This window comes from Platalea leucorodia, assembly GCF_965183815.1.
Source record: "Platalea leucorodia genome assembly, chromosome: Z".
Taxonomy (NCBI): Eukaryota; Metazoa; Chordata; class Aves; order Pelecaniformes; family Threskiornithidae; genus Platalea; species Platalea leucorodia.
In genome coordinates, this window is record NC_138858.1 from 93,876,902 (window position 1) to 93,901,949 (window position 25,048).

At 50.1% G+C, this 25,048-nt stretch overlaps 2 protein-coding genes across 9 annotated transcripts in view; both read right to left on the minus strand.

The window, feature by feature from the left end:
* LOC309602503 (glutamine--fructose-6-phosphate aminotransferase [isomerizing] 1) overlaps positions 1-25,048 on the minus strand; it is a 98,330-nt gene that overhangs the window by 54,191 nt on the left and 19,091 nt on the right. The gene's annotated exons all lie outside the window — the stretch shown is intronic.
* The window catches only part of NFU1 (NFU1 iron-sulfur cluster scaffold), a 50,436-nt gene that overhangs the window by 11,577 nt on the left and 13,811 nt on the right, over positions 1-25,048 (minus strand). The window contains exons 1-2 of one of the 7 annotated variants that reach the window (XM_082336110.1): positions 1,830-1,885; positions 469-530 (exon numbers count right to left, since the gene is read on the minus strand). The exons of 1 other annotated variant lie outside the window; for it this stretch is intronic. Coding sequence is in view for 2 of the 6 variants with exons in the window: in XM_082336105.1 (XP_082192231.1) it covers positions 8,709-8,776 (68 nt within the window). In the remaining 4 variants the exon portion in view is untranslated. 5 more of the 7 variants (XM_082336108.1, XM_082336105.1, XM_082336106.1 and 2 more) reach the window with 5 other exon arrangements.

The following is a 25,048-nucleotide window of genomic DNA, read 5'->3' on the forward strand; positions in this document are numbered from 1 at the left end:
TAATGCAATAGCTCGTCTTACACAAACAATTCTCATAAGAAAAAAACAGCAGCACAACATTTGGATAAAAGATAAAGACTCTATTAGCTGCACATACCAAGCAATACCTCACCCCTGTCCACCTCTATGGATTTCTTCTCTTTGGGGCATAAAGAAATTCAGTATATGCCAATACAAGTACTGTTCCAGAACTAAAACAGACCAGTTAAAAGAGGCCACATAATTTGCACTAGCAGTCACAACAGGGGTGGTGTCATCTGCTCAGATGAAGTTAAGAGGGGGGGAGAGCAGAGGGGAAAAAAGGAAAAAAACATTAAGAGAAAAAGCAAGGCAGAGCAATGGAGTAACAGGCCTAACTGTGGAAAGTGTAAATACTTGCTCATCTGATTTCCGTAACTGTATGCACAGCCAACAGTATCCAGGTATTTCAGAGCAAAGTGAAAATCAGCAAACGTAACCAACACCCACCTCGTGTCACTGACAGCACGGATCCATACTACATGGAGGATTATTATCTGGTTTCTCTCCTCCTTATCAGGTACAGAGGGGGGAAAGCAGGTCAACTAAACTAATTACCGAAGGGGCTGTTACTAAGAGGAGGCTGATTCTCTCAGGGGGTCGTAAATCAGAAGCACTACACCTAGGCCCAGATTCCTCAAACATGGGAACCGGAGAAAAGCTCTGTCTCATGAAACGGAGCTCCCTGTTGCGAGTGAGAGAGACAGGAACATCTAAATCGTGTTATTTGCTTACTTTTGTGGTCTTGATAGCAGGTACAGAGACCACAACGGGATGTGCGAGGAAGGTCCCCCAAGAGAAAAGGTCTCCTTTCTCCCTTTAGCTTTGGGGAATAAAGATTATAGTGCATTTTATAGGCCGCAGCACGGGGCAGGAGGCTTGCCCATCACCACGTCGATTTCCCCTTATTGCAGTCTTTAGCGAGGACGGAGGGGGGAATGTCCCCTTCTCGCTTGGCCCTAAGCATCCGTGTGGGGGGGAGTTCACTGCACCCCATCGCATGACCCTGCGCACACGCGTGCGGGGAACTACCCCTCGTTGCACCGGCCTGAGCACACGGGGGGGAATTCCCCCTCGCTGCAGGACCCCGTGCACACCTACGGGCACTGCTCCCTGCTGCACCGGCCTGTGCACAGGGGGGGGAATTCCCCCTCGCTGCAGGACCCCGTGCACACCTACGGGCACTGCTCCCTGCTGCACCGGCCTGAGCACACGGGGGGGGAATTCCCCCTCGCTGCAGGACCCCGTGCACATGTACAGGCATTGCTCCCTGCACCGGCCTGTGCACACGGGGGGGAATTCCCCCTCGCTGCAGGACCCCGTGCACACCTACGGGGCACTGCTCCCTGCTGCACCGGCCTGTGCACAGGGGGGGGAATTCCCCCTCGCTGCAGGACCCCGTGCACACCTACGGGGCACTGCTCCCTGCTGCACCGGCCTGTGCACACGGGGGGGGGGAATCCCCCTCGTTACCCACACCCGTGTGCGCAGGGGGGTGAAGGCCCTCAGCCCCTGCGTGTCGGGGGGAACTAACCCCTCGCTATCGTAATGCGGCTGGGGGAAGAACCAGCCTCTCGCCGCCCGTCTGTGACGAGGAGAAGGAAGACATAACTTCACCCTCGTCCGCCCTGCCGCAGCGGGGAAGCAAAGGGGAAGAGCGAGGGGAGCCCGGCGCGGCCCGGGAGGTCGCGGTGCCGCTCGCTGCGACGCGGCCGCCCCCCAGCCGCGCGGGGAAAGGGGCGAGAGGGGATCCCTCCGGGAAGGGACCCGGGCTCCCTCCGCCGGGCCGGGGCAGCCCCGCGGTCACCTACCGGCCGCCCAGCCCCGCAGCCGCGCCGAGCCACCGCGCAGCCGCCATCTTGGCGCTCCTCAGGCCCGCCCCGCCCCGCCCCGCCCCGGCGGGCTGAGGCGCCGCGGCCCCTGGCGGGAAGGGCGCGCGCCGCCCGGCTGCAGCACCGCGGGCCGGGCCGCCGCGCCGCGCGGCTTTCCCGCCGCTCCCGGGGCCCTTCCCTGCCGTCAGCACGTTCGCTAAAGATACAAACGTAGAAATACCCCCCCAGCCACAGCACCGCCCCAAGGGAACGCTTTTTCTGTTTCTTCTTACATAGGTACTTTTCTTCTTCCCATTGCAGCGCCTCGCGGGGCGAGGAGCCGGCGGCGGGCCCCGTCTGGCCACAGGCCCCGTCTGGCCACAGGCCCCGTCTGGCCACAGGCCCCGTCTGGCCACAGGCCCCGGTGAAGCACGAAGAGCCTTTCCCCCGCACGCCTCACGGGCCATCGAGAAACGGCGCGCGTAGGCCGCGCTGCGCAACCATCCCGGGCCGGGGGCTGCAGAGAGAGCCCGTGGCGATGGGCTTGTTGCGATCACAACGGATTTGAGGCGGGCGCTCCTGGTTTTGCGGACGGCAGCCGCTGCCGCCAGCCGGGGCTGTTGCCGAAGGAAGGAGAGGAGGAAGGGGCTCCGCGGGGACAAAGGGGAGGCGTTTGCGATTTCAGCAAGACGAAGAGGCTCCAGTTTGCGTCTGGGCCGTGGCTGCCTTCTCCCCCCTTAGTACGATCCTAGTCCTGCCACTCCTGGCCCAGAAAGTCACTTGCGTTAGGCCAATCAGAGCTGCTTATTCTCTTACAATTCACTAATGCAACACAAAATCCAGCCAAGTTCTTTAAACAAACTTTCAGCCCTTCCTTTCGGCCCTTGCTGGCTGGGTTCCCTGTCCCGTGGCGCGCAGCCGCGCTCCCAAAGCACGTTTTCCCCAGGCTTTGCCAAAACCTATTCTCGGACGCCCCGTCCCCGCCACGCCTGCGCGGCGCCCGATCCTCGGGGGGGGTGGTTCTGCACCCCTCTCGCAGCAGCTCCGGTGCCTGCAGGGAGGGCTCGGCACCGCTGCGCGGTCTTGTAGCGTTGCCCCAGGCGCGAAGGTTTCTCCCCAGTAATCCGGACCGTCCGCTGTTTAAAGCCTCCGCTTACAGCAATGCGACCAGTTTGACTTTACAACTGCCAGATACGACAGCAGGGACAGAGTTCAGTACCTTAGTAAGGCAGAATTCATTAAAAAACCGATTCTTTTTATCCAGCAAAAATATTTTGCAGGGGAGGGGAGAAGGAATGCACAGCAGAGAAGGTGTATTGTAATCAGATACGGTTTTAATAAAATGTACATAAGTTTACAACTCAAATATTTCTTCATAATGATTACCAGAAACACAGATGATCACACCCGGAGTGCAAAGCTTGACTCCATCAAATCTGCGAGTCAGAGGTACTTCCAAGACCGCTAAGAATTACCGTAATAACAGCGCGGCGCGGACGAAGCGCTGCTCTTGGGACAGGAGTCGCGGTCGTTCGTCACAGTTAGCGGAGACCACGGACGCTCCCCGCTCCGGCTGCCTGCTCCACGCGGCGAGGCGTTCCCTTCCCTGCCGGCTCGGCGGCAGCGATGCTCTACCCGCTGCCTCCTACGTCGGAGCAAGCGCCCTGCCCTCCCGGCCCTGCGAGCAATTACTTCTCCCTCCGGAGGGGAGGGATCGGGGAGCGGTGGGTCACCATTATCCCTCTGACTTCACAGGGAGTACTTCTAGCTGCGTGTGACGGTACTTACCCTACCTACAGTGGAAGCTACAGGCCGTGGCTTATTTTTAGAAACACTAAACACAGCTGATTAGGTTTCAGGAATGTGTTTCAGAACTGGAGCAAGATTTCACTGTCAAGATACTACTGTAAAAATGCTTTGGAGTCTTTTGGTGTACTGAAAGGCCTTGATTTAACACCACGAGGAAAAAAAAAAACCCCAAACCCCAAAAATTTAACTCCCCAACACAAGAGTCTTTGGTGGAAGCTGAGTTAAAGTAACCGATTACCACTTTGGAGTGATTGAGAGTTCAGGAATTAAACAGATCTCGCTCAGGCTTGCTTAAGTCCCACTGAAGACATGCTTCAGGCGCTGCGTGTCATGATTGCTTACGGGGGTTTGCTGTTACGAGCTTCGTATCACCTATGTGCTCCATGCATAGTGTGCATTACAGACCGAGTGTGCATTACAGACCGAGTGTGCATTACAGACCGAGTGTGCATTACAGACTGAGTGTGCATTACAGACTGAGTGTGCATTACAGACTGAGTGTGCATTACAGACTGAGTGCGCACTGGCTTCAAGAGGCTAAGATTGTAAACTTAACACCGCGTATGACTAGTACTGAGCTGGCTGGCAGGGAGGGGAGATAACGGGAAAAGTCCCGAAAATACTGCAGCAGGCTGCGGAAAGTGCAGGTTCACGCCACGGCGGCTGGTCCCGTCAAACGCGCCGTACAAACGTCACGGCAGTGAGGCACGGGGAGCCAAGCCAACTGCTTTTTTTTTTTCCTTTTTTTTTTGTTTCTGCATGCAGGAACGCTGATTAATCACTTTGAAGAGAGACTTTAAGTGCATTCAAGCTGAAGTTGGCTATGGGTAAGAACCAGCCCCCTTCCCAGCACAAATCTAAGATTGTCGCAGGACTGCAGCGATAACTGCGGCCCTCCGGCCGTGCACGAGGACCCAGGGCAGGTAACAGAATTTACTACAGCTTTAAAAAGAGATGAAACCAGTGGTTCTGTTCAGAAAACTGACTTCAGAATGTTGCATTGAGGCCATACCGGTCTTATTTCATTAAAGATCACTGTTTGTGTGGCAAAGAAAACAATTAGCATTATTCTTCCCCAATAATTAAAAACAGTAAGCTTCAGAGACTATGGAAATGAAATTTCCACTTACAATTCATCACGCTGAAGCTGCAGTACTGGCAGTGCAGGACTAGGAGGAATGCAGGCTGGAAATGAGAAGGATATCAGACTAACAGGCATCGAAATTCAGTTTTCTGACTATAACCAGAAGCCCCATCAGTTTAGAGGTCAGATGCAGAGATCCAAACACGCTGCCTCCACCCCCCAGGAAGAGATTTCAAACCATTTAAGCGCTGGATGTATGCTGGCAGGATCAGTAGCTTCTGGGGCACAGGTAGCTTGCTCTTTTGTGTAAAGTGCTTGAAGAACATAAAAGCTGCCAAAACACTAGCTGGAAATTCAGCCCGACCCGGCCTGAATCAGGGCTGGAAACAAGCCCGCGCACCTTGCTGTGCCTGGGTGCGTTTTCCCTTTCTCCCTTGCTGGCAGTGCAGGAGAGCAAGGTCTGAACCACGCGCAGCTCACCTCCGCCTCGCCGACACCGACGCGCGCGCGAGGCCGGGGGCTCCGGTCCGAGCACGAAGGGGAAGGGGCTAATGCTTCTCCAGCACCCGCTAAGTGAGACCTGGACGTGGCATTGGAAGAAGTTTCACAGAATTATCCAAAAGCAATTTTTCAAGTAAAAATGAAGGCAAGGAAGGAGAACCTGAATCCAGTTAGCAGAGGTAATCCCTTGAACGCACATCTTATTTACATGCGGTACCTGCTTGCTCCAGCAAAGCATCTCCCTGTTCCACAGATTCCTCCCTGCACCGCCAAGGCCTGACCTCCCTTCCAGCAGCTTCCCGGGCGAATTAACAGCCCGAGGCCGAATTCAGCCTCCTGGCTGCACGCACGGCCGCGACGCAGGTTACGTGCCGAAACACATCTGGGCCCTCACGCTCAGCCTCCCTGGTGTCCCTCGAATTCACAGTTGGCCGTCGCAGGCATTCTCGGCAGCTCCCCCTGATCCAATCCAGCAACAACCGACTTGGGGGGCATATATTTAAAACAAAAACAACAACCGCCTTTCGGGTATATATTTAAACAGAAAATTCAACGACAACAACACACAATAAACAACAGCCTCAGCTTTGCTGAAGAAACATCTCAAGGGAAACCCAGACATTTCTTTACAGTACTTCTGTTTTCAAGAGGTGGTGATGGAGGACGGCAAAAACCCTAACCCACCAGCATGCACCACTATGACTTTGCTCGGAGCGCAGCAGAGCAGGGTAGAAAGCTCCCAGCTCCCCACGACACGACCTGACCCGGGCTCAGCAAGCCACGACTTGCCAGCAACGGGGCTGTGCAAGCCAAGGCAGCCTCCCTGCTTTCACGTATCCTCCCTCCCCACCCCCGGGCTTTAAGACCTCAGCCCAAGCTTCTCCCTCCCAGGCAATCCCCACGCCGAGCACGTCCAGCAGAACGCTCGGCTCATCTTTTGCAACTGGAGATATTTTGGAGGGGAGCTGAGTTCGGGGAGGGGGAAGGAAACACGGAGCAGTCGGTAACTCCTACGTGCAGATGCTTCGCTAGTCAGCTCCTGGCATTCAGGGTCTTCCATCCGTCCTCCCCTTACGCTGCTGGGCTTAAAAGTCAGCAGCGAGTCAGCCCCGGCCTGCGCAATGCTCTGCTTTGCTCAAGCAGCCTTCACGCGCATCTTTAACATGCCTGTTGCGTTCCTTTAATGCTTATTATTTGGACAGCGGACAAAGGTAGGTACTGGAGGTGGTGTCAGGTTTTTTTCCCGCAAAACTGTACCGAAGTCTATTTTCGACGGCAGGGGCTCTCCCGGGTGCGACTCCGTGAGCAGGAGGAGCTGCGGCTGATCGCAGTGCTTCCCCTCCGAGTACAAAGACATCAGAAAGCGGGCAGGGCGGGAACCCGCTCCCGATCTCAGCAACCTACCCACTGCTCCAAGAATTCCCCTGCAAACGCCCAAAGACCTCAGAGCCACTTGTGGGAGACCCCCAAATGCAAAATATGCCCTTGACCCTCAGCACAAGGCTCCGGCTCACACGATAATGCACAAACTCCCGTGGGAAATGGCCGCCGCAAGGCTTTTAAGAGACTTGGCCAGATGCTACTGGAGTCAATGGGGATTTTTTCCGCAGAGGTCAAGTCCTTAAAAATAAAACCACCAAATTTTTTTCTTGGGAGACATTCTGCAGCACCAGCACCAAGGAGGAAGGATTACTGCGCCACAAAGATTCATCAGTGACTGATGAGTCTTACAGAGTCCCTGTAACTGGGGATTTTGAAAGCCAGTCCACACTTACAAGTAGCCTTTGTGGGCCAGAAAGAGCAGATCCAAGACAACTTATGCAACCAGGCATTTTAAAAAAATAAAGATGGGAGGTTTCACTCTTACCCCTGTCTTATATTAGGGAAAAGAGAGGGGAGCAAAGGCTGCTTTGTTTCTGCCCAGCTGCCAGCTGAGGTGACTTTTCCTCCAAGCACTACATTAGGATTCACTACGTCAGCGACTGAACAAGCAACGAGAAGCTGTCTTTCTCTTTGGGAATACGGTAGAAAGCACAGTATTTTGGAAGCAGAGCAACCGTTACCAAAGGAGTGTGAATGGATTTTGTTTAGGTTTATCCTTAATCAACAGGAAAACAAAAGGCAGAATTTACAAATACAGAGTCCCGTTCTCTGCTAGCATCAATCACTCTAACCGGATTGCAGCGACTGCTGAGTTACACCGAATGAGGTATGTAGATCAGGACGTCTATCGAGTTGTTTGCATAATAAACTTTTCCATAAGGCTTATTTTTAATACTGTCAAAATGCACGGCTCTCTCCTTCACAACACCATCAGCAAATTTCTGGGTCCGACCCTTTGGCATAAACCAACGGGAAATACACACGGGGAACCGAACGCTTTGCCTGATCCTTCGATTTTCCAAACAACAGCAATAGTACCAGCCCGACAGATTGCTTTGCTGAAGTTTGTGCCTCTGAGAGCCTGCAAGCCGAGCGACCGAAGGCACTGTGAGTCCTCCCACGGCCTCCTCCGGGCTCCGGAGGCGTCGCTCCGGAGCCGCGGCTGCCAGGTTTGCCATCGCGGCCAAGCAGCAGGAACGTACAGCCTTGCTCTCTGCCACGGGTCGCCACCGATGGGAAAGAAGTCGCAATAAGCCTTTAACCTGGGAAATCGCTTCCTTTCCAGAGCACTAGCAAGTCCCGCTTGACTTGCTCTGTAACTAATAAACCTTTTCATTTATCTTATAATGCATTTCCCCAGCCAGGACCAGAAAATACGGAATATCACTGGTTTGGAAAAGCATCTAAAAAATAAACGGGGGGGAAGACAGTGAGAGGAGGAAGGCAAGAAGCAACTGAAAAGGATATGAGGATCCTGAGAGCCAGGCGTTCGGACTAACTAACATAACTTAAAATGGTTCAACTATATATCACTGCAAATAGAGTTCTGACCAAAAAATAATAATTATTTTTTTATATATATATATATTGCTATCTCATTCATTTCAGCTAAGAGGTTCAAGGTCCTGTGAGAGGTGGTCCTATGGGAAGCACACGTCCCAGCTCACAGCAGATTAAGGCTTTTGCTTTCCCGCTTTGGAAGGAAAGGGTGCTGAAGCAAAGGGATCCCCGCCGGGCAGCTCCGTAGTCCTGGAAGAGAGAGGGGCAACAGAGACAGATCCTGCTATCGCCTGTCTGTTGGTCTGAGAAACCACCTTGTAAGCAGCTATGGGCTTGACTTCGAGACCCTGCCCGTCTTCTGGACTATAGTGCCGGGAGTATTTCGACAAGGACTGCGGACGGAAAGGCTTGTTAACCGCGGAGCCCGGCACGGCTTCCTGCGGCAGCGCGTGCCCTCCCGCGCCCCTCTCGCTGGGCACGCCAGCCTGCTCCTGCAGCACGCCTTTGGACGGGATGGTTTCCTGCGTCTCCACGGCTCTTACGGCAGAGGGATGAAGATTGCTTGGCTGAGTAAACCCGGCAGAGGGATACTGAGATCTCACCGAGGCCGTGGAGCCGCGCACTGCCGAATCCAGGCTTGGGAACATCGCGTTAGCTCTGTGTTGGACATCACCTCCTTGACTTAGGAAAACGGGTGGTGCGAACGGTTCCTTAGGCATACTGTGGGAAGTCAACTCTTCCATGCTTTTCTTTTTAGTGAAAGGGGCTCTCAGAAATACATCGGCTTCTTCTGGATGTCTAAGAGCCACGTTGCCCTTGCAGATAAAAGGAGCTTTGGTGAAGACATCCACCTCATCAGGCACTTTTCTCGAGCTTCGGAAAGGAGCCGTGGCAAAAACATCTGGTTCATTAAAAACCTCCCCGGTGTGCGACTGGAAGGCAGGGAAGAGCATCTCCCCTGCTCTAGTCTGGGAAGACTGGGAGTGGGGACCTTCTTTGGAGGCCTCACGTCCTTCCCTGGGCGCAGACTGCAGGAACCCTGTGCACAACTTGCAGGTCTCCTCCTCCTCTTCCGAATCCATCAGTAAAGGCCTGGACCCACTGCAATCCAAGATATCGCCTTCGTGGTCTGTCCCCTCTCCTTCGCTGCTGTAGAAGGAGCTGTTGCTTGAAGGACCATCTCTCGTGAAGTAGTCTGACTCCGAGTTGTGCTGTGTTTTCACCTCCAGCATCTCAGACTGACCCTTGTACAGGGCAAGTCCGTCACTGCCAGGTCCTTTACAGAGTTCGAGAGCTACAACTGGGAATAGGGCCGGATCCCTCCGCAGACCTAAAAATGCAAGAGGAGAGTGTTACTCAACCAGCTCCGTCTCCTTAGTCATAAATAAGAATGAAATGTACTTATTACACAAGAAAGGTCATGCCGTTCAGATTTAAACTAGTATCACGCATGGAAAATGGGAAGGAGAGGGAGGGCAAATAAAAGAAAATAAAAATGCCGGGGAAGGTCTTTACGACACACACAAACTGACGCACAACTCGCCGCGGCCTCGCAGCTCGGGGACGCCACAAGTACCAGTTCTCAGAAAGAGATGGAAGATGTCTGACAGACGGACGGGCACGCCCGGCACTCTCAGCACCGTTCCACAAGGCTTCCTCTGCCACCCGTGACGACGACCACCATCAGAGAGGTTTTCGCTTTGTAACACTGCTGCCTGGAGTGAGGCTCCAGCAAACAGACAATTTTTGTCGGTTCATTCCGCACCGCTGCTTATTGACTGCCCTACAAGCAGATATATGGCTTGGCGTAGCCTCTGTTTCTGTGAGCCGTCCCACGGATACGTGGAACTACACTCGGGCACGTAAAATACACAGGGACGCCCTACAGTCTGCTAAAATAACACACACGTTTCAAAGACTGAAGGTCAGCCTGTAGCTTTTAATGAATCCTGGTAACTATAGCAGCATTGTTTTAAACCACTGCCAGACAAATGATTTGAAACAATCCATACCGTAACTTCAAATCAAGTGTCCAACATAACTGTAACGATCTGGCTTGCTTCTGCGTTAGTGAACAGGACAGCGCGGGGAGAGGCTTGCTGTTCTGCTCCTCCCCAGCTACAGGAGCCCAAGGTGGGGCCGGTTTTGCCTTACGACTCAGACAGACAGAACAGAAGACATCTTACCTTCAGAGAGCTACTGGCAGGTTAGGAGTATGGCATTGGACTGACGTTAGCAAGAGGATAGGAAAAAGGCACGTGAAAACTAAGCAGTGTGAATCGCAGGAAGAACGAGGAGGGCGAGGAGGTGGTTTGGCATCCGCCGGCCGACGGACAAGCGAGGCACTAACCTACCCACCCTGCTGTGACAAAAGAGCGTCTCTGCCCGCCTCAGCCATCCCGTTTGCACGCCCATCGCAGCCCGCAAGGCACCGCTTCTTGATCAAGTCCGCAGACGCGTGCACTTAACCCGTTCTCAGTCACTCCTCACAATTAAAGACACAGTAGTCGTTAGTAGGCATCAAAATCGGTATTTATTGGGAAACTATTCACTTAGATACGTTACACTGCTAAATAAAGACAGTGTAGATATGTGAACATCTTATCAGTTACTCTACAAAAATACTCTCTCTCTTTCCTGAAGCCTATGTTCTCAGCAGTGGTTTAACCTCAGAGGCTAACCTCAGATCACAGGAACAGCGCGTCTACGGCGTCGCTTTCTTCCAGGAGGCTGGTTATCTATTTACCAGGTATTATTGTGAAATTTGGAGAATACAGGCTGAAGCAGAGCAAGATCGGTTGCCACATCATGCAAATGCCTCTGAATTACCCAGTCCTCACTGAAATACAGCGTACAGGAAAACACGGAAAGGAAAAAGGCGTTTATCACGGTGAACATCACGCCAATGCAAACCAACGACCCACCTTTCACAAGCCCAGCGCGAACAAGTCACTTCATCAGAATTTTCTTTCTCGGGAGTTCCTTGAGTGAGCAGGCGGCCACGGTGGTGTAAGCGGCGACGCTCGGGACAGCGGAGACGGGGCTGCCGGGATGGAAACCCCTTTGCCTCGGACAGCAGCGGCACGCGTCTCCGAACTTGGGAGGCACGGTGTGATAGGCAGAACGCTCTGCTTTTGGAAAAATGACTTTTTCCAATGCTTTCTTGCTCTCTCTGCCCATCACAAGTGGGAAGGGTACCGAATGCTTGGAAGCAGTTTTCTCCCTGGCTAAGGCCAGTACGGGCGCTGTGGCTTACTCTGGGAGGGGAAAACGAAGCGATGCTTAGGTAGGAACCTGCTCCAGCCTCCAGTTAGGAGCTGGTTTCACTCAACGCTGCTAAGCAATACAGCAAGAAGGGAAGGGCCCTCGCAATTTGAAAACGACAAAAACTGGCACAGCGATATGAAACCGCAGCGGGTTACCCGAGAAGCTTGGGATTTACTGACAAGCCAGGAGCACCATCTGCGCTCCCACGTTCCGTGTTTCCGATGTTGCAGGAGGAAGACCTGGCTTCCAGCCACCATCCCCCAGTAACCGATCTCCGGCACCTTTTCTTTCCCAGGTTCTTGGGTTCCCCCAGTTTGTTCCCTTTGGCAGAAAGCAAAGGGGCAGCCCCAGAAGGAGCTATGGCAGCATCGCTACAACCAGGGAGACAACATCATGCCAGCATTTTACTTCAGCTGACATCTGGGTGCATGTCTAACTAGACAGCGGCTTAGACATCTCCTCTGACAGTTGTTAATCCCATAGGTTAAAAAAGGTCTGAGCTACGCTTAGACACTGAAATGTGCAATCAAACCAAAAGAAACCCAAACCCCTTTGTGTAAAGGCCAGGGTAGAGCTCACGAGACAAGGCCAGCGCGTCCCCATAAGCAGCCATAGCTACGGGCTTTGCAGACGAACGTCTTGGAGGCGCGTGCTGCATAACTTTTGGGATGACAGAGAGTTTAAGTTAGCCAGCGCTGAGGGATGCTTCGGCAGGTCTGAGGTCAGGGACCAGCGAGAGGGAAGCGCTGGAGGGACCGTTTCACGTGAAAAGGCATAGCAGCGTTGTTCCGTGTTACAGCAAAGGAGAGAAGGGGTCGCGCCACGAGCTGGTAACAGCGTGAGGGTACGGGACGCAGCTCCTGACACGAGACAGTGCCTTTTTGTTTGAAGCCCTGCCCCTTCTCCGCCATGACTCGGCTCCCGTCCACACCGAGGGCACACTACGCAAGAGGCCTGAAAAGACACGGGCAGATGGTTTGCCCGAATCGACACACGAAGCACCCACAACCCCTCGTGCAGAAGGAGATGCCTCTTTTGCAGAGGCAGCGTTTCCTAACGTCTGCCTGTGCCGAGATGGACGCCGCCAAGGGGCGGCTGCCTCTTTTGTCCCCTCTTCCTCCGGACTCCCGAGATCTGTGTGTTACTTCGCGGGGAAGCATCCCTTACGTTTTCAATTCGCGTCCAGGCTTTAACACGCGCGCACTCCTAACAGCTGCGAGCTTTACAGCATAAAATCTTTACAGAAGCTTGAGTTTATAGAAAAGGTTTCTCTCTACCCCTGTACAACATTCGTGCATTTTTTTATTCCAGGGTCAAACATACGCACTAAAGAAACAATTCCTCAACTATACTCAGGCTACCTTAGTAATAAACACACTTATCGCTGGCTGCTCCAGGAATACACCCTGCGCGTATTCAGATAGCAGCCTGGAGAACAGACCATTTATCCCGGAGTTACAGCACCGGCACAGGGAGCTCCCCCAGCTTTTAAGGAAAACGGTGCACTGAAGTGGCAAAGGACTGAAATAACCGACAGAAAAGCTATAAAAGATTTCCTCTCCCCATTACAGGGGGCTGCAAGGATGCAGCAGTCACCAAGACGATGATCTCATTTCTGGAGCAGAGCCCAAACCAAGAAAGGCAGGGGAGGCAGAGGCATTCCTAGAGCCTAAGGCGACTCTTCCACTGGATAACTCTCCCGATTTCATCAAGCCAACGTCAGGAAGGTCTCAGCATATGGTAACAGGCAGCTAAAAATCAGCACGATTACTAGTACGCAAGATTACTAGTTTGGCATTTAAAAAGGGTCAAAAGACTTCTCATTCCTTTGTTCTCGAAACGGTGGAGTTTCGCCTTGTTTTCCGATTCCTGGAGGCGATGCCATTGAACACCACCCCCGAGCTCCCCCCGGACAGTGCCTTCAGCGGGGCGGTTCGGAAGCCGAACGCCCCGGGGCAGCATCACCGCTGCTAGGCCACTGGACAGCAATTCGGAGGGCAGAATTAAGCGCTTCTGCCCAAAGTCACTGCACAGCGGCAGATCCGGGAGCAGATCGAGGGTTCTTCGGTTCCAGAAGATAGGGAATTGAATGTTCTGGTTTTGGCATGCTGGCACAGTCATTTGCACCACGCAACGTGAGGCAGGGCGGGCTTCACCGCCCCAACCCCACGCACCACGTTCCAGCAGTTCACGAACAAGACCGACCAACGGGCGACTGACGGCATCGCTCGGTTTCCTCCTCATTTGTACCGAGCACAAGGCAAGTGCTACGTCTGCAAGTCAGTTTTAAGACGCAGTCTGTGACCGTCTAAGAAAAACATAAGGCGAGCTTCTAGGGGTTCAGCTCCCTCCCGCGCAGGGCAGGAGCACAAGCCTCGCACATCAGTGACGTCCTTAAAACAAGGCGGCCGAGCCACCCGCCCACCCGTCCTCCCAAGGACCAGCGGGACCCGACGCTGCGCGCGGAGCCTGCGCTCCTGCGCGCCGGCACGGCTGTCCCCGGAGCACCGCTGCTTTCAGTTACGGAAACAGACTACGCAGGGACAAAAAATAAATACAAAGAAAACCCTTTTTTCCCCCCTCCTTTTCCCAAGCCTATGTTTCCTGCTGGAGCGATGCAGTTTCAATGTGCAGCGCCCGCGCGCCTCAGCACAGAGAAGTCACGGGAGCTCGTCCCCCCCAGGTGCTGGGGGGCGAGCGGACCGATAGCCTCGCTCATCAGAGCCCTTCCCCACATCCGTGCCAGCTGCTCCCCAACTCCGACCCATTCCTACGGCAGTTCTTGAACTAGAAAGTGCATTGGCTAAAAAGAAAATAATGTACTGCGTACAGACAAGCTCACGCGTCAGATGCCAGGGCAGTGTGCCACGTGCTGGGTGACATTTTCGGTAGTCAGAGCCCCGCATGCTCCACCATTTGATGTTTGCTTGGATACCCCAAAACTTGCTGAACTCTGTCTTCGGTCTCAATAGCATCTGAACTTTCATTGTAATAACAAAATGGTTTTTTAATCAATTTTTAAATAAGGTGGTTTTGGAAAGTCACTGGAGGCAATACCCTGCGAGCTCTCAGGCCGAAGGATGCCATCATCACTCATTTACAAGAAGCTCCCTCTAAAAACAATTTTGCTCTACACAGATTCACTCAAGCCGCCGTTCGCTTGCGGTAAAGGGGCTGTTAGAGGGTGCAGAAGGTCTGCCGCAAAGCCGCCAGCGCTAAGATCCTTCCACCCATCTCCCAGCCTTCTCCGGCAGGCTGCACAGGGCCTGCAGCCCTGGCCGAGGCCCAGGGAACCCCGTGACGACTTGGACAGCCAGAATTCAGGGCGCTGCAGCACCTTTAGTTTTGGGACAGATGCTCCCAACGCAGTGGATAGTGTCAGATACAATAGCAATTTGCTGATCTCTGAATTGAGGGTGCGACACTTGTGCTGATCCGGTTAAAAGATGAACGGGGGAGATTTCCAAAAGGCAGGGGCAGTTCAAAACCCACGCCCCCTCAGAGTAAGCGAGGGCCAACATCCAAGTTCCAACTATTCATCTTGCCACCCCAAAACCAGAGTTTGGTCTTGCATCCAAAGCACACCCGTGACTTGAACGGAAACGGCTCCGGGTGCTGTGGCTGCACGTGTAGTATCCTATCGGGAGGATCCATCAGACCAGTTAATGCCAAAAGCGCCACCAGAAGCTCGGGCCTGCTAGGGCAGAGGGGCTCCTCTGTCATCCCGACGCGAATGAGCAGCACGTCCCGGGCAGAGAGGAGAATCGCTCTGCTGCGGTTTTGTATTCTGTTACTCACCCCCACCTGACCCTGCCACCCTCAAAAGGGGACGGAATCGCCTCCCACGGCTTCAAACAAGGCTCCAACCATAGGCATAGGAGGGCATCATTCTTAGGCCACTGCGGGAACGCTGGGTACCACACTTCTCCCATGCGGGCGCTGGATGAAAGTTCAATTTGTTCCTTCACAGCAGCAGCTTTCAGACAAACCCCTCAACTGTTCAGCAGCGCGCCAACACGGACCTAACGCCTGTAGGACAGTCACGTTTCTTGGAGAGCTTAAAATTAATCCCAAATATCCACTCATTTCATCTCTCTCACATTTTCCATTCATTCCGCAAATAAGTGGCAAGTATTTTCTGATGAAGGAGGTCTAGATAATAGACATCTCTAAAAATGTATGCTTCCATTGTATCGTATTTCCCACCCAGATCCATGAATAGCTACTTGAAAAAGCAATAAAATAAACATTCACATCTGCTTATTTAATAGCATTATTAACAACCCAGTGCATTTATAATTTTTTCCAGAACCCTTGAACAAGTGCCATTAGATTTAAAATCTTAAACATTCTTTAAAAGTACTTTAATTCACAGAAATCTTTGTTTCTAATATACAGTAGATGGTTACTTTTTAAAATCCATTCTCTTTTCATATAATCTCAGTATCTGACTATACAATAACTTTCTATCTATAGCGTCTTCGTGTTTTCCAGTCCAGCTTGCCTGTGCTTTAGGAATATAAAACAAAAAAATAATAAAGTTCTATCCACAATTTTACTAAGGTCATTTCCATAGTTCTCATGTAAAGCTTCTCTTGGAAAGTGCAGTATACACATGTAATGATACAACACACTTAAGCAATACTTTTATTATTAAGTGTAGGTTTTAAAAGAAGAGTAATGTAGAGCAGACACAATCGATGGTAGTTCTATTTACAGAATTTGTTAAACTAAGTGTTGGGGCGGGGGAATAGCGGAGAGACTGGAGATAGGAAAGGAGGAGTCACGAACTTTGATTTCTTTCCTTCTTAGCGAGAGGTCAGTACATACATATTTCAGTCGTTCATACTTTCGCACGTGGGAAACTGCACTTTTACTAATACAGCTACATACACATACACAAGGTTAGCAGTAAGCTATTAATTATTCCACTACAGAGGAAGAGTCCTTCTGTTCAGAAAGAGCTTTCAAATACAAGATAGAAATTCCGGACTTCATGACCGTAAGCCAAGGAAAACAAGTTTAGCGTATCCAGCTAGTTGACAAACTAAGCATGTGAAGGGGAAAAGAAAAGGTAAAACCCATCAAGTGGTAGCAGCACTTATGTCAAACCATCCGAACCAAGTGCATGCGTGTTCCACAAAGACCGAAGAGTGGAGTAGAGTCCACAGTAGCCTTTGCCTACCGAAACAAATGGTTCCATACTTAACTGGTTTGCACTATATGCAGTTACAAGAGAAAACGGGGAACCCAGAACACATACCAGATGCTCGACTAAAACCAGGATTAAAAATAGACAAACAACCGTAGGACAATTTGTTTCATACACAATTTACAGTAGGTTGGGGGGGGGGGATTTTCTTTTTTTCCAGTCAAACACAGAAAAGAAGTCACAGAAGATACATCTGCTGCTGCCACAATGCCCTTTTCATCCAAAAAAGGTCAACGGAATGCTAGTCACAGCCATACTCACATGTATTTGGTTCAAAACCTCGTTATATTTCACTTAGGGTCATTTTTGCAGCTATCACACTCTGTTTTCTTTGTTCTTTTTTTTTTCCTTTTCTTTTTTCTTTGTTCTTTTTTTTCCCCTCCCCCAAGGAAGCGCAGTTCATTCACAAGCAGGATTGTTAAACAGCAAACCATTAGCTGGGGGCAGTCCGGAAAACTCTCTTCATTTGCACCGTCACCAGGTACTAGGCAAGACTACTTCAGAGGAATGCGGTGCTTTCTCCTCCTCTCGAGCGTATACTGGCAACTTAGAAACATCAGCTCTCCTAACCTGTATTCTGCAGGAGAGGGACGTCCCTACCGATTTCACCTGTCCCCTTCCTCCTGCCCACTCATCAGAAAACGGGACCAAAACAAAAACCAAACCCCAAAACACAAACGCAAAGATTGAAACACAGTTGGTCACGCACTACTCTAAGGAGAAAGGAGGCTGTCGTACGCAGGGGTCATACATCAGCTACGGTTATCTAATTCCTTGACAGGCAGGCTTTCCGTGGTGCTATGTGTACATCTCAGCAGGGCGGCTAAGGACGGTGCTCCCTTTGGACACGGGCTAGCAAAGACAGGTGCAGAAGGAACCACAGCGGGTTTTTACCAGCTTTAGAGAGGACTACCTGGAGAACTGAGACAGACTCTTTCCCAGGGAACGGGAAGACAGGGAGAAAGGTGGGTGACTGTCTCCCGTTGGCAGATTTGTTTTTCTTTTAGTTAAGGAAGGGGGGGGGGGGGGCGGGGAAAAAAGCCCAAAAGAACCACAACTGAAGGTAACTCTTCTGGAAATGAAAACAGAGGATTAGGTACGTTACAGAAACTGCGTCTGCTACTGTGTCACTGCTACAGGTCTATGAGCTGATCCACCAGCAGTAAAGACCTGGCTATGTTGGGAAGACTGGACTCAGAGCTTCCACTGTTGTTTCTAGAATGCCCACCTGAAAGTGTGAGAGATAGGAATTCAGTATTGAACAGGACACACACACACGACAGTTTCAGATGTTCAAGAGCAAGCAAGCAAGAAAAAAGGCAAAGCAAAACAGAAAATTTGCTCAAGCTCCTCATTACGTGCACCACAATAGCAGCGACGTTCCCCTGCTTGCTCCTCCCCTCTCCCCCCGCCTCGCTCGCTAGGCTTGCGTGGAAAATCAGCACAGCAGCCGACAAACCTCTACAAACCATTTATTTTCCCCAGGCTTTACACCCAAGCTGCAGAATTCTGTCCTTACTAGAGGATCTATAAAGCAATTACAAGAACTCCCACAACCTATATTCAAAGTTTTAAATTTGAAGCTATGTTCAAAGTTTTAAAGTTTTTGAAAATTAGTTGCTGTTTTAAGAGCACCTGGGAGTTGCCAGCTACTTCAAGGAGAGCTGAGCTATCGTGTGGCTTTCTATAACTGGTGCTTTGATACTGAGGGAAAGATGCTCCTCTTTATTCAAGGTAGCCTATCTTGGCCCAGCTTTGGGAGAAACCTTCTCTGCCTTTCAGCAGGAGCAGAGTTTCTAATGTCTGAGAACTTTTTCTCACGAGTGTCAGTCTTTAAGCTAGCATTAGATGCAGAGCAGGCGTACAGCACGTTCATGCTGTAAACAGGAACGGGAGTTAGGGAAGTCAAAAAAGTTCTACCATCAAACTAACAAAAAAAAAAACCAAACCAAACAAAACCAAACCCACAAGGGAGCCCTGGAGTATGTTTTTAAACCTATGCTAGCATATCAAAAGCTGTAACGAAAACCTTTCAGCGGCCTGACTCCAGAGAGAAGACCCATTTGACTGACCAGACTGCAAAACGCTGCCTTACCTCTGTCCCTACAAGAGCTACAAAATGCAGCACTATTCTTTCCTTTAAGGAAACAGTGCTGCTGCTTAGACTTAACCCTACGTAAGACTGAAACTGTTTGCAAAGATCCATGTTAATGTGATCTAGGTGACAGGAATGCTGTAGAAGGAGAAACTTTCCAGGCTCTGTCCTAAGACTCTGACTGCTCAAAGCTCTTCAAAGGAGGTGGGTACCATCTACCAGACGTCTCACACTCAGTTCCCACAAGCACCTTTGAAAAACATCAGTCAGAAGTGAAAAACCTCAACTTTCAGCAGGGGTTTGAGTTACAAAGGATTATCATCATCTCCCTTTCTTGCGCCTCATGCCAAGTTTACTTAAAAGTCAGAGGACCCCCTTCCATCGGCTTGAGCAGTAAATAAGAGCGTCGGAGAACGCAGTTCTCCGTTGCACTTCAGCCACGGAGGTATTTGTGTGCCCTGCCTGGCAGGCTGGTAGGAATTGCTTCATGGGACCTAAAGATGCTTGCACATCTATTATCTTTTTGGACACGCAAGCTCCTCACAAACAGAGGACCTAGAGAAATGTCAAGGCCAATGTAAATCAGAGAAAGACTAAGCTCGCTAAATACTACAATGACAGTATCTCACAGTTTACTATTTGAATCACTTCACATGTGCTGCAGCACCACTGCCCCAGATCTAATTTATGTTCATTGTTTTCCTTTTTTCCTTCCCTTTTTCACCCCCACATCCTGGCTTACCTTGTGAATTTTTGGATATCAACACTGGAATTGGGTCAAACTCATCTTCTGTCACTTTTTCAGAGCCCTCAGGAGCATCAAAGCCTGATATCAGGTTAGTATCTTCTGCAGCATAAAGGAGAAACAGCAAAAAGGAAAAGAAGCAAAGATAGCAGAGAAGGATGGTTAGAATTGCTAAAAAGTGTTAGAACAACTTTATGTTTTCAGAGACAGCTTAGAAGCAGGAGTTTCGTTTAAAAGGTGAAATAAAGTTGGTAAGTCTTTGGTAAAGAAGGTAAGGAGAGAGCCAATTAAATACAAAAGTGGAGGGGGAAAAAAAACCAAACAAAAAGCAAGACAGGTCATGAGAACCAAAATAAAATTTGGCCGATCTGAAGGCTTAGCAATTGGCACAGTTCAAAGCTGTGGTAAGAGCCTGGGGCGTAAGCTCCCAAGGACTGAAGGTATTCTTTGTCATCCTCCGGTGGCTGGCAGCTATCCGTACAGTTGGAGAGCGCAACCTGGCTCTCCAGTCACCAGCTGCCACGCACAGGGAGAAGAAAAGGGATGGGGGGGGGGAACGAACAAAAAACCACAAAAACCTAACAAAACCCCAAAAACACCCCAAAAACCCACAGAAGAAATTCCAGTCATCTACGCGAGATAAAACCCCTGAGCTTTCACCTGCAGTGATAAAACAAGAAGGACAATATGAAGTCAGATTTCCAAGGAGTTTAAATGCCTGAAGACGTAACCAGATACCAACAAGAGATTTTTTTTAAAGGCCCCTAGAGCAGTTCTGGCACATAATTCCATTGATTTCAAACCACGTCAACTGCAGTTAGACACTTGGTGGGAGGCACTTTCAACAATCTCCACAGTAGATGAGACATTTATCTGCCTTATCAGGCAATTACATACCTTTAGGGACTCTCACACTCTCGCTGTGCATCACTACTTGTTACTTTAGATACCCACAATACCTTCCAAAATCTGGTTCTCAATTACTACCTGAAATATTTCTGAAAGCCTGGCAAGGACATGTACACATCTATGGTTTCCAAGGAACAGGAGCATTCCTATTAAGAATAAAAGCTCTTTACCTAAAGCTGACAAATATGCTAACAGGTTTGGGGTGAGATGATGCAAGAAACCACTTGTGGAAATACACTGGAGGATTAGACTCGGAAAAAACCCACAAATTTTATAGGGGGCTAGTCTGTAAAGTGTCAAAAAACACAAAGATGTTTCATCTTAACAGAAAGTCTCATCTTGTCATCACTCTGTCTCTGGAGTTATTTATTTGTGGCTCTCCTCAACCTGCCTGGGAGCCTTTGCAAGCATCCTATCTCCATTCCACTTCATTTATACATACAGTTGCTCATCGCTCCGGAGTTGGCTGTACAAGAAGCTACTGGAGGAGCACTGCTGAAGTACGGACTATCTTTCCTAAGGAGAGGGAAAGGCTGGCGAGTGTCCCTATTTGGGCAAAACTCCTTCAGAAGTGTTTGAGCTCGCCTTAGTGACTATGTATCACCATAAGTAGAAAAACATTCCCCTCTCACATACATGCGGCTTGGTGCTGTATTCAGCAAATGCAAAGTAAGGAATCCTGAAGGCAAAGCAAAAAAATCCAGAGGCCAGAAAACAGCCTAGTAAAGCACAAAGGAAAGGCTGCTACGGTTATGGAGCATCAGCCCGTGCCCAGACCACGGCTGCTTTTTCAAGTCCTCCTGGTCCCACTGATAACTGGCAGCGTTGCAGTTCCACAGGCTGATTATACCCGTAACAAAAAAAGACTGAGACAGATGTACAGTTAATGACCACAGCCAGAGCTATAAAAGCAGGGTTTGAAAAGAAGCCACAAATGAGTTTTGGAAGATTTTAATATTTTGCACTTCCCCCCCCCGCTAACAGAAGTCTCTTTCCTAGTCACATGTGAGCCTTTCTCGTCCCAGAGGGAACAGCCTGGGAGAAGTCAGGCAGGAATCTGTTAATTCGTTTTCTCATTAAGTAACACCAGCAATGTTTTGGCTTTGCTATGTTCTAGCCATGGAGTAATAACTGCTCGACATACATTTCAGGCCATTTACTCAAAATAAAGTGGCATGGAAGTGTATTACAGCAATGAGCAATTAGAACAACTGCTTGTTTAAACCCAAAAGCTCTATGAAAAACACAAACTCATTTTGAAGTGCCATCAAGTGTAAAAATTGATTACAGACTGTTTTTACAGCGATTCCTCTGAGGACAGATCGCTTTCTGTTGCTATAGGGATACTTACCAAACGAGCTAAACAAAACCCATCGTGAAGGGGCACCCAATAGTTGTCAGCATTTGTGCTCTGGGCCTCTCTCTTCAAGGCAATAAATAGCGCAGGAGTCCTGGTCTTCCCTCCCACCCGGGTGGATGCGTATTACCCAATATTCACTACGAGCTTGGCTTACGCGAGAGCCATCCGCTGACATTTGGCATGGTCCCCAAGGGACACATGCGCTGTTCACAACCGCTTTAGCCCATAACAGGGATGAGCCAGAAGAGAGCAGGAAAAGTTCACTGCGCAAGTCGCGCTCCAGCTGATAGCTCTTCAGCTATTCCAGTGCCCCTGCTCCAGCCACGCTGCCACGGAGAGGGCCCAGACTGCAGCTGGATGCTCTGCAGCTTGGAGAAAAAAGCCATCTGAGTTAGGACCCAGCTTCCCAGGGTCCCTGCTCTTGCTCGTTAGTGGAAGGAGAAGAGAGCTCCGATCACTGCACAGCATTTCCACAATCCCCCTCAAGCTCCAATACTGACGTACTGCAAGGGCTGATCTGCGGCTCTTGGGAATTACCACACGTGGTCTACTTCTCTTCTGCAGCTCTGCTTTTTTGTGTTACTGTGAAACTCCTCTGTTTTTCAGTTGGATATTGCACTCGGACTTCCATTCATATTTGCTGTGACACTGAAGTTTGACTCAAGAACCTACTCCTCATAACTTCTGAAAAGGAAAACATTCTCCAGATCTGAAAGAGCTCAGTCCCATGTTACGGACGCTAACTCTGACAGACTAGAAAAAAATTCCTTTCGTTTCAAAACCCTGTGACACCAGTATAGATGATTATCGGGCTCCCTTCCAGAATTAATCATGCAGCATAAAAGCAGGTCTTAAATCCCACGTGCAAAAAGCAAAACCAGAGTGCATTCACTTACGAACCTGAAGAAGGGTTGCACACAGAAGCCTACCCTTGAAGCCTCCTCTACCCCTTCTGCTGTATCCCTGTTTCATGGAAGATGCCACCTGTCTTGACAAACCTGGTCTTTACAGTCGAGCTGAATACTTTTACCTATATTTTTCCCTTAGTACTTCAATGTGCATTCCAAGTTTCACCAGCTTGGGGAAAAAAAATACCACCAGAACATGGGTCAGAGCATCTCTTGTGTGAACCCGTATCAGCTTCACTTCATGATAGCTAAAGACCAAGTCCCAGGCCTGATTAGGTATTAGAGACAAAGGGACGGTTTACCTTTGTGAGGTTGAGCTGCAAAAGCTACGGGAGCAAACTCATCCAAGAGGTCAGCAGCAGGGTTAGAAAGCAGAGAACAGTCAAGCAGAGAGTCTTCCCCAGTGAGAGAGTCTGAGTCCAGGTTAACGTCCAAGGGCCGCAAGGTAGCATTAAACAGGACACAAACACCGTTAAGCTCATATTCTCACATTCCCGGTCCCGTCCGCTTAGTGTACAAACAGAGCTTTGATGCAAAGCCAGCACAAAAGCTACCATACATTTCTTACTGCTTTGCAACATACACCACATTCTCTGGGGCTCACTGCTCTCTAAAGCCCAGCATACAGCAAGGAAATCCCACACAAGTGACACGTTGAAGTAGGGGGAGCGAAGGGGAGCGTAGGGAGGGAAAGAGAGTTGCAGGGACTCTCTGGCAACACTAAGAGCACCGGCTATTTCACAGGAGACCTCTGAAAAGAGGTCGAGTCCATCTGCTGCAAAAGCGGCCAGATCAAGGCCTCCACGGTAAGAAAGGGACACAAATTGCTTGCTACCATGCCCCAACGGAACAGACAAAAACCAGGGACTGCTCCAGATTTCAAAAGCACTTCATCAGCACAACACTCTGGCACCTGCAGATCTGTAACGGTGGGCCGAAGGAATGCTGTCCTGTTCTTCACAAGGAGACAGTAACATTGATCAAGGAGCCATGCAGCATCCACTTACAAGGCACACAAGCAAGCCCAGTTTATGCTGGTGGGAAAAGCGTCGAGAGGAGAGATGCTATGCTCAAGCGGACGGTGCTTTCCGATTCACACAGCCTGTAAAGCATTTACACAGGTGCACCCTGCCCCCCAACACCCTCCTGCCTCACCAACCTGTCCTGTTGGAGGCAACCGACTCGGTCTGCGACACCAGGCGCTGGGGCAACGGAGCCTCGAGGCCCGGTATGAGACTCTCAACAGCTACGTCAGGTTTTCCTTTCCAAATGTGCGAAATACCGGAGCAGAGAAGAAGTCAGAGGTTAGTTTGCAAGACACAGCATAAGTAGGAGCTAAGGCGGCAGTTGTCTGAATTCTTTACTGACCCTTTAATATGTGTCAGCTATGCCAGCCTCAAGTTAGGTCGGTTAATTTAATCACGAGGGAAGACTCATTAGTGTTTGTTGGGTTTGACTTTTTCCTGTGGGTTTGTTTATTTATTTATTTAAATCTGTGCAAGCCCAGTGTGAACTATCCAGAGGGTGGAATGGGAAGTTAATAATGCCTGCCCTGCAGCTAAGCAGAAGGCTTGGGGCTGGGCAAATAACAAGCTTTTGCAAGATCCTTTTCCAGCAAGAGGAAAACGCTGACCTTTAAGGAGTCCCCTTGCGTTAGAAGTAACAGATCATTAAAATACCTACTGCGGAGCCCTTAGCATATTCCCAGTTCAGCTTGTAAAAAGCCAAGGCAAGGGATTTTTTTTTTAATTTCCCCCCCCCCCCATTTTGAGTGCCCAGTGGAACAAAGAGGTGATAAAGTTTTGGAACTCAACATCTTATTGAAAACACCAGTCCCCAGTATCGTCTAATGCTGATGTCCATTATGTGGATACAAAAGGAGATGTTTACAAAGCCTGGAGAGAAAGATTTGTTTTTATAAAAACCATAAAGGGAAGAGGGAGAGACATGGAAGATAACTGTCACAGTCACACCAGCCAGGTGTAACACTTGTCTGGGTCTCTTCCTCAAGGACCAAGAAGTTAAATTAGAGAACAAGGACGCACTCAAATGCTAGGATCAGAAATGGTCTAGTTGGTCAACCTAAGAGAGATTAACAATGTGTGTCCTGTATTTGCAGGATTGTTATCTAAGAGTATTCAGACAACTGCCAGAAATTGCTAAAGGGAGAAAAAGTCTTGCTATTAAGGTGACTTATTTCCTACCTTTTATTCAAAACTACAACGTTGCGACCGACTAGCCAGGGGCCCCTGGCTAGGACCCAAAACCACAAGAGCAGCTGATTGCAACTAACGGCAGCCTGCAATTATTAGTCTTTAGTACGTTTGGCAAGTAGATCAAAATATGATTCTGCAACACTCCAGAATCTTTATACTGCCTGGAGCCTGTTGCATCTGGGCTTATCGCAAGCCTAGCATGTTTATTCTCACGCACGTGCCCCAGGTCA